The sequence below is a fragment of the Dermacentor albipictus genome, chromosome 2, assembly GCF_038994185.2.
Source record: "Dermacentor albipictus isolate Rhodes 1998 colony chromosome 2, USDA_Dalb.pri_finalv2, whole genome shotgun sequence".
In the NCBI taxonomy this organism is placed as follows: domain Eukaryota; kingdom Metazoa; phylum Arthropoda; class Arachnida; order Ixodida; family Ixodidae; genus Dermacentor; species Dermacentor albipictus.
In genome coordinates, this window is record NC_091822.1 from 118,544,159 (window position 1) to 118,557,441 (window position 13,283).

Sequence of the window (13,283 nt, forward strand, 5' to 3'; positions counted from 1 at the left end):
GAATGCTTTTTTGATGCCTCATAATCGTCATAGGCGGAGAGGCTTTCTTACTGAAGCCAAAATTGACGTAAGGCTTCTTTCTAAACACTAAATATTGGAGAAATAACAGGCAACAACACGTTGCAGAGGTAACACGCTGCAAATCATGTCTTAATGCGAAAAATTCTGTGCACCATTGTGTGCAACGTCCTTATGCCTTTATAAATAGTTTGTCCATGGGAACTGTAGACTTCACTATCTCCAGAATCGGCCCACCACTGTGGATGGTGCCAACAGGGCAAAAGCTGACGAACGAGCTAAGAAAAACTTACACTTTAAAATTAAGTTGTCGATATTGGCTGTTCCTGTTTACTTCCTGTCGTCTATTTGTATACGCCATGCTTACTGAATTACTAAAGTTGCATTCATAAGTATCCGCGTGGATGCTCAATAAGCACCAGATGCACCATTTTTACAGCATCCAGACCATCGGCTGGCCTTCAGTGCAACCTAACCTTTCTTTCGTCGTACGATGAACATTGAGAACTTCTTATACCATTTTTCTGGACTACGCTCACAAAGATTCCGGCAACTTTCCGAGCAGCAGCTACATCCAAGCCACCCTCCTGACTGTCATCGGTATATAAATGGTCATCACCAAGGATCCTTGCTTGAATTGATAGACAAAAGGCAGCTGAATGTGGTATGCTAAAGCGGATGTATGTTTAGGACATGCTATCGAACAAAAAGAGAAACAATTTCTCTAACTTTCATTCATTACGGAACCACGGGAAAACCGACAAGTGCGACAAGGTTGACGAATAAAGCAGGACACCATGCATTTCCAAAAGCGTTTTCATTTCTGTTTATCATACATGTTCAATTATTCTACGACATACCGCGAGCCTTTAGCATACTAAGAACCATACGACTCGCGATATGCTAAAGCTTGGTGTAGTAAGCATTGGAACGCTATGCGCAAAATTAAAAAGGCCGAGGCGATGACACGCGCCCCTTAGCGCATGCTTCGCAGAGGAATAGAGTCTGCAGCAGTGCAAGACTGGAAGAAAGAACACTATGCACGCAAGTGAAAAGGTAAGCCTTTGAATTGTTAGGAACCAGATGAGTGAAGAATAATAGGCTTGAACCTGAAACACGCATCTGAATTAATCAGTGAATTAGCGGTCTCCATAGACGTGCACACTGACATACGCGAGGTGAAGGGCTTGTGTGAACAACTTTATCACATAAATTGTCGGTTCCACTCAGCTATCGCCACTGGATCTCGTTCCCTCTCAAAAACTCGCCCAGCAAACCATCCTTCTCAAAAACGAAGGGGTTCGTAGTTCTTTTATTGCACTTTAGATGGCGCGGCAACACACGCCTGTAGCGCGCACAGCGGTCAGTGTCTGAAATATAATGTTAGACGACTACGCGAGAAATTAAGCTTTCGAGTATCCCCACTGTTGCCCTCTTGGCTGCGCTCGCATTCACGTCAGCAGTGGATCACCTGTGATACGGGCGTCGATTCCTTGACGGGTCTCTTGGACGGCAGCTCGGTCACCGATGAGGGCGACGCGTCCGGCTTCTCGGGGCTTGGCGGAGGTGACAGCTCGGGCGGCCTCCCGCTCTTTTCAGTCAGCGGACACGTGACGCTGCCGTTGTTGTCGCCCTTGGAAACGTTGTTGGCCACCGTCACCACCGCGTCGAGAACCTCGGCTGGTATCTGAGGCGGTGTCTTCGCCGTCGACGACGCCTGAATCTGCGAAATGCGCGCCAACACGGTTTCGATAGCAAAAAACAGAAGTGATATCGAAATAGAAATCAATATAGAAACGATATCGAAAAGACAGGAAGTGAAACAACCGGTTTGGTGTTCTACATAGGGTGGTACAAGCGCATTAAGTAAACAATACGGAGTTTTAGTTTGCCCACCGACTTCTTACGGTTTGTAAATTGGCGGGTTACCGGACACGTATACGTAAGCCGTAGGATTGGTGGCGCCATCTTGTGGCGCAGAGCTCAAACACAGAGATACTATTGCAATAAACCAGTGTATGCTACTTCGTTGCTGGCGTAATAAAATTTTCGGCAGCGGCGTAATCATAAAAACATTGCCTTTTTATGTATTTTCTTTTTCTACAATAACATTCATGGAACACGAAAAGGGTTCCCTAAGACATCGTGGTTAAGCGAAGCTTTACAATATGTCGCTACAAACGTACGGTAAACCGGTATTACACAAACGCCATTGCGCATACCGAAATATTGGTACACGCTAATCAACAAAATCACAGGGGAAATTACCTGTCGCTTTAATTGAAGTATAGTAGGTACGATAAGCTAACGGAAAATAAAAGAAAAGAAATAACGCTGCCTATGGGAGCCGAACCCACATTTTCCGCATTGTGTGCGCGATGCCCTGTCAATTGACATATACGGCGGAAATTTATTTTGTCTTTCTTATTTCCCCCTTTCTTTTTATCATAATTATGCGCATCGAGTATACGTAACAGCTCTTTCGCAATGACGAGACACTTGTATAGAGTTACTGAAATTAAGTCCATTTCCGCTATGCCTTCCGTAAATTAATTGGTATGATAGCCTGGATAATACCAATAACGAGCCCCTCGGCAGCCCTTGCTGTTGCCACTCTGTCCTTGTACGCAGAAAGAAGTGAAAGGAGAGACGGCTGAACCAGATGAAGAAATTTCATAACTTGATGTCTCGGCCCCTGCGCGGTATGCTTGTTCACAATCTTTTTCGTCCTGCTCGGCATTCTGTTTATTTTTTTTCCTTCTTCTTTTAATGCCTTCGCATTAGGAACGTCAGCGTGAAAAAAGTGTATGTGAGTGAAGTGTGGAAAGCCTGTCATGTGGCAGAGGTAGAGAGGAAATGGGTCAGCCTAAAAGAGTCGGAGCTGGGAAGGAGGGAGAGAGTGCAGCGCAGCTGGAAATGTCGCCTCAGTCCAACGTTGCTATAAGAATCATTATTATACGATTACCGAACTATTATAGAATCAAATGCCTCAGTCTGCTCCAGGCCCCCGTCAGTTGCACTGCTGATCCTCACAGAGGCTCGAACTAGCACTCGAACTACTCCGTCAGTCTCTCCGGGCCCCCGTCTGCTCAGTCTGATCCGGGCCCCCGTCAGTTGCACTGCTGATCCTCAAAGAGGCAGGACGAGTGTCGAGTGAGCTTCGGAAGAACATTTTGCAATGTGGTGAATGCGCTTTCAGTCATCGATCCGGAACCTCAAAGAGGTGCGACGTAGCGCTAACTCATTCTTCTCGCATCTATCGCCAAATTGTCACTGACGTTTTTTTCTTGACGATTCTTCCTGACCACACGAGATTTCGTCAAACTCACGACTCCGTCTCCACAAACATGTCTGCAAGGCAAAGCATGTTTAAATTGGCAATAAACAATAAATATTAAGTCGAGCTGAATCGATAGAATATTTTTCTAAAGAGCTGCCATCGTTTTCTGTGAGCCAATATGTCACTTAGTGGTTCAGAAAATTGCGGCCGAATGTCCCGCTGCTGCTCCTAAATTTAAAGCTCCCGGGCCAAACCGGACGAGTTGACGTAATATACTCACGTGACCTCCCTCTATGGAACTCTCCATGTCTCTGCCAGCGCTGACGTCACATAAGAAGTACCGTAGTCCACGACAGGTGGTTCCACTCCAATTTTTCCTTTTCGTCATTTTTCTCGCTTGTAAAACGTTGCATACGACTGACTTCCGTATTTACTCGTGCAATGGCCGCACTTGTTCTTTTTCCTTTTCTTTTAGCTTGTACCAAGTACCTCGAACTACGCTAAGACTGCTATTCAAATAAATGAAACCACTGGCGGCCGGCTGTGTGCCCGACCGATTCGTAGGACATGGACTATTGCCATGTTTTAGCGGCTTGCAGGAATTAAACAGAATGGGAGAACACCCGTGACGCTCAGTCAGGCAATATTTTCACATTTTCGGGCTCTAAAAAGGAAGGGGGGGGGGGGGGGGGGGGGCTCTACACGTGGGCGGGGGCTTAAACAAGGGTGAGCCTTACACGAGTAAATGCGGCAATTCGTTATTACAGAAGTCAAACATTCAATTTTGCTCGACTTAATATTTCTTTCTTAATCTTGCTGTCTTAATCTTGCTTTCTTAATCTTGCTCGATTTAAGCGTCCTTTATAACATCCCCACGAATCTATATTTGTCCGGATCAAACTTGTCACTTGCGTAGCCTCATGACCGATTATCTGGTGGCCACCTCTCATTACATGTATGAAGGCCAATGTGCGCGATGGCAAAGAGGTCTGAGTGCGCACCTTTGCGGCGGCGGCGTCTGCCCTTCGACAGAGCAAGCAGCAGACGTGCGCGTAGAAGAACTTGAAGCTGTGCGCCAAGATGTTGCCGATGTTGGACAGGCAAAGCAGCATCAGCGGGATGCCTATGATGGCGTACAGGATGGTCACCACCTTTCCCGGCGGCGTCTTTGGCGCGATGTTGCCGTATCCTGCACACAAGACAATGTCACGCTTTTCGAGGGGTTCGTGCTCCTGAAGCGGAGACTATGGATGCACTCGTGAACTGTGATTGATTGATTGATTGATTGATTGATTGATTGATTGATTGATTGATTGATTGATTGATTGATTGATTGATTGATTGATTGATTGATTGATTGTGTTAGAAATGCTGTCAACTTTAGTCGCCGGCCTTCCATGTTTGACAGTCAAATGTGAACGAACCGAAATGACATAAGGAAATGAACAGACCCGCACGCACACACATACGAGCACGCACGCATACAAAAACCCGCGCGCACGCGCACACAAGAATCGAGCACTTAGCCTCAACGCTCTGAGTCTATGAGCAAGGTGTCTTTGGGAGCGCTTCACATAACGCCTCGATAAACAGGCATATAGAAAACGGAAATTCTTCAATTTCAATGTAACCGATTGAGCGTGCGATCACGTGCTGCACTGGTGGCCGCGTACGTGCGCGAAGTGAAGTTTAGGTCTGCGGCCGATCAGGCGGCGGCTACATACCGCGATCGCATATATATCGTGTGCGCACTTACTGGACGGAGCGGCACGAGCTCGCGCCCGTGCCTGGGCCTGTACAAGCCAATAAGGTTCCAGACTGGTTTCGCGCAGCACAGCCTAAACTGACAGCGTCGCGGAGTCCATGCCGCGGCGGCGCCATATACACATCGCGACGACCCGCGACGCACGTCAGGCTTGCGCGACGGGTGAACGGGAAACGCCACCATGGTCTCGGCCATCCCGAAAGCTCAAGTACAAACTTGATTTTTATAAAGCGCATCACTTAGAAAAAGCCCGTGAACAAATTTTTTGCGGCGCTGGTGCCCTATGAAACAACAATATTGACATTACGGTCGTAATTCGTTTTTTTTTTTTCCTGCTGTCCGATTATTTGACCATTTTTGTGGCATTGTACATGTCCGAAAAAAAATGGTCGGCGGCTGTAAATGTGTTCGTAGTTGGCCGCCAGCGATTGCGTTATTTTGCATATTGGCTCGAGTGCTAGTTAGAGGCTTCTGTGAGCACCCTATAGGCTATGGTTGGGCGTCGTGTTCGCCAATACCTACGCGTTCCGCATTGGGACGGCCTACACCGTAGCTTGTGGCGACTGCGGCGACGCAGAGACAATTCGGCACGCTATTTGTGAGTGCCCGCAGTACAGCGCGCAGAGGCAATCGCTTTCCATCGTGCTGAACCAGCTGGACTACCAGCTTCTGTCGCAAGAAACAATTTTGCGACATCAACGCGATTTAATATCGCATCAGAAGCTCGTGCAAGTGCTACCGCAGTTCTTGAGATGGAACGCGACATGGACAATATGAGTATCCGAGTTACGTTATATAAGAAAGCATATGTCTGCTCTGCAACGTCATACCATTCCTTCACTTGTGTAGGTAAAAGTGTATTTTTAAATGCCCAAGTGTAACTGATTTTGCTCTGTTTAGCTTATAGTGAGGGGTTGTATAGACTCCCTCCTTCCTATGTAGTAGTGTTTTGTAATTTGATTGTATGTAATGAGCGTATCTCTCTGTAGGTTCTCCAACCCAGCAGACACAAAACCATATGTAAAAGCGGCCCGGTCTATAAGTTCGCGGGCGACGCTGTTGGCCGATTCATTTGGATTGACAGGAATGTTATCAAGTGAACCGAGGTGAGCCGGGAACCAATAAATTTAATGTGTAACATTTGTTTGTCTTATGTTAATTATTCTCGCAGCCTGTGGGGCATTCCTGCCCCTATTGAAAGCTCTAATAGCCGTTTTCGAGTCACTATATATTTCTCTGTATCTATTGTCTGTTAGTGCCAATGCAATGGCAACTTGTTCAGCGACTTCAGGTTTGCTAGTGTAGATCGTGGCGCAGTTGGTGCATTTGCCCTGGTGATCCACTACCATCGCAGCGAACTTAGTTCGATCCTTGTAGGCAGGCGAATCAACAAAGCAGGCTCCTCTGCCCCCTTTATCAGTTTTCTTGATTAACGCCATGGCTCGTGCAACTCTCCTGTTGATGTTATGTGTTGGGTGCATATTCCTGGGTAGCGGTGCGACAATTATGTTGTCTGCGAATTCTTGACGGACTTTAGTGCAGTGTGCTGGATCCGTAATGGGGTTGATCATGACCTTGTTCAGGATTGATCTTCCCGTGCTGATTGTAGATAGTCTGGCTATTTGTGATATTTCTTGAGCCTCCGCAATTTCCATGGTAGTGTTGCGTTTTCCTAACTTGAGTAATTTTTCAGTGCTGGTTTGAAACTGGGAGCCCCAATGCGCTCTAGCAACCTCTTTTATCGCTGCGTCAAGCTTCTTGAGTTGAAGCTGCGTCCAGTTGCACATGTCAGTGGCGTACAAAGTATGACAGAGTACCAAAGAGTTAGTACAGTTGTCATAGTGTATGTATCAGTCTGGATGCTTCAGTGTGTTTGTTTGTTTGTTTGTTTGTTTGTTTGTTTGTTTGTTTGTTTGTACTTTTGTTTTCTTTCACTCTTTTTCTTTCAACCCTCACAATCTCAACCAGAATGTCATGTCAAGTCTTTCGATAGGCTAATATCTTCGTACACCATTAAATTACCTCTACCGTTCTCTGTTGTCAAATGTATTGAGAAAAAACTCGTCAGCGAGCAGGGCAAACAGAGCTGACCAGTTCTCAACGAATTCTACATTGCCAATCCTCGCCTCTTTGGCTGTTCTTCGTTCGTGCACATCGGTGACCTGCACCTGCGTCCGCGTTTTAATATTACTGCGTTTTTCGCGGTCATTTAGTTTAGCGCAATAGCTTGTGCTGTTGATCTGTTCATCAAGCACAAACCGCTTAAGGTCTGACTAGAGAATACATCTCACTTGCTACGAACAACTAAAACTTCGGCAGTTACAGTTAAGTGCTTTTTTTTTGTTTCGGCGACAAGTAGGTACCACTACTTTTATCCACAGCCAGTTCACATAACTTTTATACAAAATATTCCTAGAAGTGTCTCCGGTAGCTGCACCCATGGCACTTCAATGATGATGACAAAATGTATTTATTAAAGGATGGCGCAATAAACATGGGAATAATAACCTTACGTGTCCTACGGTGTAATGGGATGTAACAATATCGAATAAGAACTGTGACGCTCTTTCCTGTCCTGTGCCGTTCTTCATAGTGTTTCGCGTCCTAATACAACTTCACAAGTATGGGTGCCCAATCATCCCAGCAACGAGTAGGGATAAGTTGTGCACGTGCGTGTCCCTTCTTCATTCGACGTCCTGTCTTTGTGCGCGCAAAAGTCTCTTAAGAACCACGTAAAACAAATTCGCCCAAAACGTAATGCTTCTGAGGGATAAGCAATTTGCCTCTATTTCGTCTTTCTGTCTACAAACGGCTCTGTGACTTCGAAAGGTGATGGCTTAGGAGAAAATATTGCGTTCCAAGTTCACAATAGTGATGCATGCGGACAGAATCTCACTGCTTTCGTGCGTTCAGAAAAGTACAATTTCCTCGAAATTTATACAATAAAGCACAGTAAACAATGCCAAAAATAAAAGCTGAAGCCACGAGCACCAAGATCTGGCAAATACACGTGCTGCTCGCAATTCCCACGGTAACTGAACGATTTTGAACACTTACATATAGCAAACTTTGCAGGAAACCATATATGCAGGACAGAGAGGGGATTATTATCTTTCGCTTCGCGCCCGAGCTGTACGCCGCCTGTAGAAACATACGTCGTCCAGATTTAGTATGGCGCGTGTGAAAGCGCTAGCCGTGACTAATGGAAGCACCGCGTCGAAAAATAAGTTTTGCTCGACGAGATGTTCAGTAAACGTTGACAGTTCAGCGCCAGCCGGCCCTCGGGCGTCATCGCGACCACACCGACAGGGTATGTGCGTCATCCGCCACTCAGAAACTCCATTGACCGGCGTACACGAGGCTTTCAACGTAGCCGCGCAACGATATTTCGAAAGTGTCAACAGAAACAGAGTCGAAAATGGCAGCCAGAAATGTTCCCACGCGAGTAAGTAGCAGGCAACCCAGGCGGAGGGAAAGTTTGACGCACAGGGGTGCCGACACGAGCGCCGAACGATTTATGCGTCAGCCTATCCCCGCAGCTGCACTTGGGCCGGCACGTCTCCGCTTCCGGTGTCTTGCATGTGGGCGCTCCTTCGACAGCGGCATCGCACTTTACTTTTTTTTTTTTGCTTTTCTGTGCATTTTTCTTTCTTGCTTCTCTGAAACTCTGCTCTTGCTAGGCTATCGCGGGCAACCGACGGATAATATAACTTTCCATTCGGAGGTGCCCGTCCGTGAAGTACAGTTCGAGCAGGCTGGCAACGCAATTGCTCGCTGAAACTCTCTCAACTCGCCTAGAACCTTGATTCTTCGAAGGGGCGCAACCAAACGGGGCACAGAAGGTTTCGACACATCGCCAAACGCTATAGAAGTGCGTGACGTATCCTCCCCGGTAACACAGTAGCAGCGCCTGGCTTGCTTCGCGAATTTACGCTGCGAAGTGCGCCATACCCCTTGAATTTCGGTTATGACACTCCACCAAGGGGCGGCCACACTTGGGCTCACCGAGCCGGTCCGACTGGGTCCGACTTGCGGCTCATGCTCGGCGACTCCGTCGGGCAGTCACCGTCCTCTACAATATAAATGCTTGCCACTTTGAGTTTGCTTTTGCCAATGTGTCCGCGCTTTCGAGAAGTTAATTACGAATATGGCACTCTCAGAAACAATGGGTTCTTTAGCAGTGCTAGTCGGTTTCCAGGAAAGAAAGAACAGTCGAAAGGCAGTCCAAGAGGTCCGAAACTATACCCCATTTCGCTGCCACTCTCAGACAATATAGCGAATCCTTTGGTGGCTGTATCAGTATGCATGTCTGCCCACCCTTACACTAAACCCGTGCTGGTACTTTCAGTCCTGTAACAGCTACTTTTAAACCTCGTAGAAATCCTTACTTTCGGCGTAAACGAAGGAGAGGGCTTAGAGACTGTCGAAAAATCCCCATCGTGAAGATTCTGGTTGTTTTTGGAAGCGTTCCGACAGCGCTCAGGAACATATAGAAGTATAGTTTCAGGATTGGAGTGACAGTGGACGCGCGCTAAAGGTGGCACTAATGTTACTCGAATGCGTCCCTAGTAAAAACTAAATAGTGGTTGTTTTTCTCGGGCATATTCAGTTCAACAACACTAATGTTGTTCAAAATAAAACGAAGTTATGTTCAAATCGTTTCACATGCACTGCACGAACTTTGTGCGCTCAGACACTGCAACAGTATTACCTGCCGCAGTCTGTTAACAAACGTAATTGTTCAGCAGGACCCTTGCTTGGAAGCAAGATCCTTAAGAAGAAAACGCAGAATGGACAAAGAAACAACTTTACAAACGAATTTCAATATGAACCCAGAAATACGGAGGTCTACCACAGCATGTGTAGATATCACCGTGAACATAGTTCTTTCTATTTAAGCCTAGAGAACCCGCCCCCTAAAGACCAAATAGTCACTCTTACTGCCTACGCGAGTCGCGTTGTAACTTATTGTTGCAGTAGATACAGTAGACATTCAGGGCAGCACCAGCCATTTTTAAAGAAGCAATACAGAAATCTCTAAGATAAACGCATCGCTTCTTGACAGTCACTTTTCTGCTACCGTCATAGGTGCCGCAGCCACGTCTATGTTGCATGTTAGCAAATCTATAGAACTAGTGTGGATCCACAACATAGCAAGCCAAGTAATTATGATGGTTTTGCTGTATATTCGGAATTGTTCACCTCATCTACACAAGATCACAAGGAAAACTTAATGCTACACAGCACCTAATGTTGGCCTGGAACAGCCATGGTTCAGCTTGAACTATGCTTTCTTTCTTTCCTTCTTTCTTTCTTTTTTTTCAGGCTAGAAAGGAATGATAAAGCCAACAGAATGGGAGCAGTAAGAACTAAGTTTTAAGAATAGAAAAGCTGTTACAAAGAATTTCGCGCCATAAGTTGGCGTGAAAATGTTTTGAGTTGGCCGCACACTTTAGGGTGCGTCTTTGGGAAATTTTCTTGCGGCACGGCACCACAGAAGCCTTGGGGAGAGATAGGACTCTCACGAATCGTCCCATCCAGGCTTAATATCGTTACCCAATTTCTTGTTGTTGCTTTTCAAGTAGTCGTGATCATCACGTTTCTTGCTTAGTTCTTGAGTGGCGATGAAACTCCGACGCTTTTTCTTCCGCGATGAAAAAGTGCATGGTAGCCGTCACAATCCACTAACAATAAAAAATAATAATAAAACTTTGCTCTGTTTATTGCCTCCGAAGAGGACACGAGGGAAAGAAAATAGAGAGACGCACACAAACGAAGCAGTCCATGGGAAAGTTGCGGGAAAGAATAATGCCCGTTGTTCGTCCCAGAATCTTCAGGAAAGGCTGCATTTCCACCACCTTTCTTCGTTCATTCTTCCCGCTCTACACAAAATGAAGCGGGCTCTGCAATACGACAAGATCTCAGAGTTGTCACTCATTTGTACGTTTCACTACTTCCACAACTCACGAAAGAGAGAATAAACTTAAGCGCAGAGTTCTTTCTATACCGGGGACTGCCACACTTTGTGCGACATCAAGAGTTGTGGCAAAAGCGCGCTCGTCTTTCCTGAAGGCGGGAACAGCGCTGGCAAATGTAAACTTGTGCCTTTGAGCTTTTTTAACTGTGCGTTTACTTCTCCCAGGACATGCGACCGCCGGCTGCTCTGAAGTTTGTTTTCTGCCTTCGACTTTGTAACCTCTTGCGACATGAAAAGCCACGCTAACAAAGGACGTCGTGATGCTGTGGCGAAGTTATGGGCACCGTTCCATAATCACGCTGCGTGCACGCGTAGTAAAGGAAAAAAAAATACTGTCATTTGTGGGAGACATTGTGCAATAAAGGCTGAGAGTGTGTGGCCTAAAGTGGGATGTTCTAGCCGGCTCGTACTCTGTACCGGTGGAGGCGAAGGCTTACGAATCGTTCTCATCAATGCGGACACGCAACAAGGATATATAGTTCAATAATATCTCCAGTGGATCTTTTCTGCACGTCAGTGCTGATCGTCGGGCAAAACGGCACGTCTTCAAGGTTCATCGCGATGCTTATCTGAGCCCCGATAAAGTTCACTGAAATCTGAGCCGTTCGATCTTCTCAATCATAAAAAAGGGGATTTCAGAGAGAGCGCAGAGGGAAGAGGGGGTTGTTAGGACTAGGTAGTCAGTCTGACAAATTCAAGCGCGTTCGCACGTGATGCAAAGCCGGGTATTCATTTGGTATACTGCATGGTTCACGACACGCTTAGCCATTGGTTATGGTTACGGTCGATTCCGGGGCTCGGCATCATTTCTCGTGACATACATATGCAAGGCATGACCAGAAACATTTGTCATGTCAAAAATACCGCACCCTCCTCTTTTCTCCGCTTCCCTTCTCCGTCATTTTTTTTTCCTGTATGTGCATTTCCTCTTGCTGCAACTTCATGCAACTGTTGTGCGTAGCGGCGGAAGTTACAAGCCTCTATATCTGCTTCTTTCTTTGCACTTTGTGTTTTTGTCAGAGGAACAATAATTCGTTCCACGTAGAACTTTCGTCCTTCTCAGACTGCGTCGCCAAGTGTGTCGCCACCCTTATTGCAAAAGGAGCGGGAGAGCGCAGTATAGAGGTTCCTCAAAGTGTACGCGTTGAAACAACGGCTACTCGCAACCGACATCGGAGAACGAAAGGCCAGCCCGTGTAGCAGCGTCGTCGCGACGTCTCGGCGCACTGCACACCGAGCTGCAGAGGAAACGAGCAAAAGATGTGCAGCGGGGCAAAGACCGGCAACAACAGGCTCGTTAAAGACTAGAATAGACGGACGAAAACAAAAGCCCACGGCCCCACACAACCGCTGCCCTTGTCAAGGCCGGAAGATTGCGCAAAAAAAAAAAGCCAACGAGGGGGCGGCTGCTGTGTCGGCCAAACCGAGACTAACGTAACGACGGCGCCTTTACATGCGCTCGCTGCAAGCGATCTGCGTCCGACGTTTAGTGTCGCCAAACAAAGAGACCCCACCCACCCGCACGGCTGTATATCGAATGTGAGGGCTAAGTGAATGCCGACGATCGCTTGCTTCAGCCCTTCTGTATAGGCTGCGTTAAGCGGGTACAACAGTTAAGCGGGCATCGGAGAAGCAATCAGGCAGGCAGCCTTCGTGGATGAGAGAAACCACGAGGAACGGGGAAAGAAATGCGAAGAAAATAGCTGCTGATGAGAGAATCACGACTACAGCAGCGTCGTCGCGCGAGTAGCGGGAAACTATAAACTGAAGCCGTCGACGGCAATCTTGACATGCATTTAGCGAAAGTGAAATGACGCAGTGTTTCAGCCGCCGTAACTCGATGCGGTGCACGCGATAATGTACTTACGCAAAGCGCTGGCCTTAAAAGGAACTGCGGCTTCGAAGCAGTAAAAGCAGCACGGAGTACAGGAAGTTGGCGGGGTACAGGCGTTTGGGCTGACACGTTTGACGAACGGGCAGTAAATACGGAGGAACATTGTAACATCTTTACCGAGAAGAACGTTATCCTGTTTTTCAAGGAAGTTATCACGCACGTACACGAACAAGAAGTTCGAAAAGAAACACTGAAATTAAGTTCTTCTGTTGTTATGGTCTCCATAGCAATCAGTGGAGGGGGGGGGGGGGGGCGTCTTCTCCCTTTTTTTTATCTATATTTATTATTCCTCCACGACTTCTATCCTGTACCCCTCTTGGACACGGACATTATTTTGACAGACAGTTCC

At 46.9% G+C, this 13,283-nt stretch overlaps 1 protein-coding gene across 1 annotated transcript in view; it reads right to left on the reverse strand.

The window, feature by feature from the left end:
- The window catches only part of LOC135918891 (potassium channel subfamily K member 18-like), a 110,222-nt gene that overhangs the window by 19,123 nt on the left and 77,816 nt on the right, over positions 1-13,283 (reverse strand). Inside the window, exons 2-3 of the mRNA XM_065452577.2 lie at positions 4,300-4,487; positions 1,490-1,741 (exon numbers count right to left, since the gene is read on the reverse strand). Of these exons, the coding sequence (XP_065308649.1) occupies positions 1,490-1,741; positions 4,300-4,487 (440 nt within the window). The remainder of the gene's footprint in view (positions 1-1,489; positions 1,742-4,299; positions 4,488-13,283) is intronic.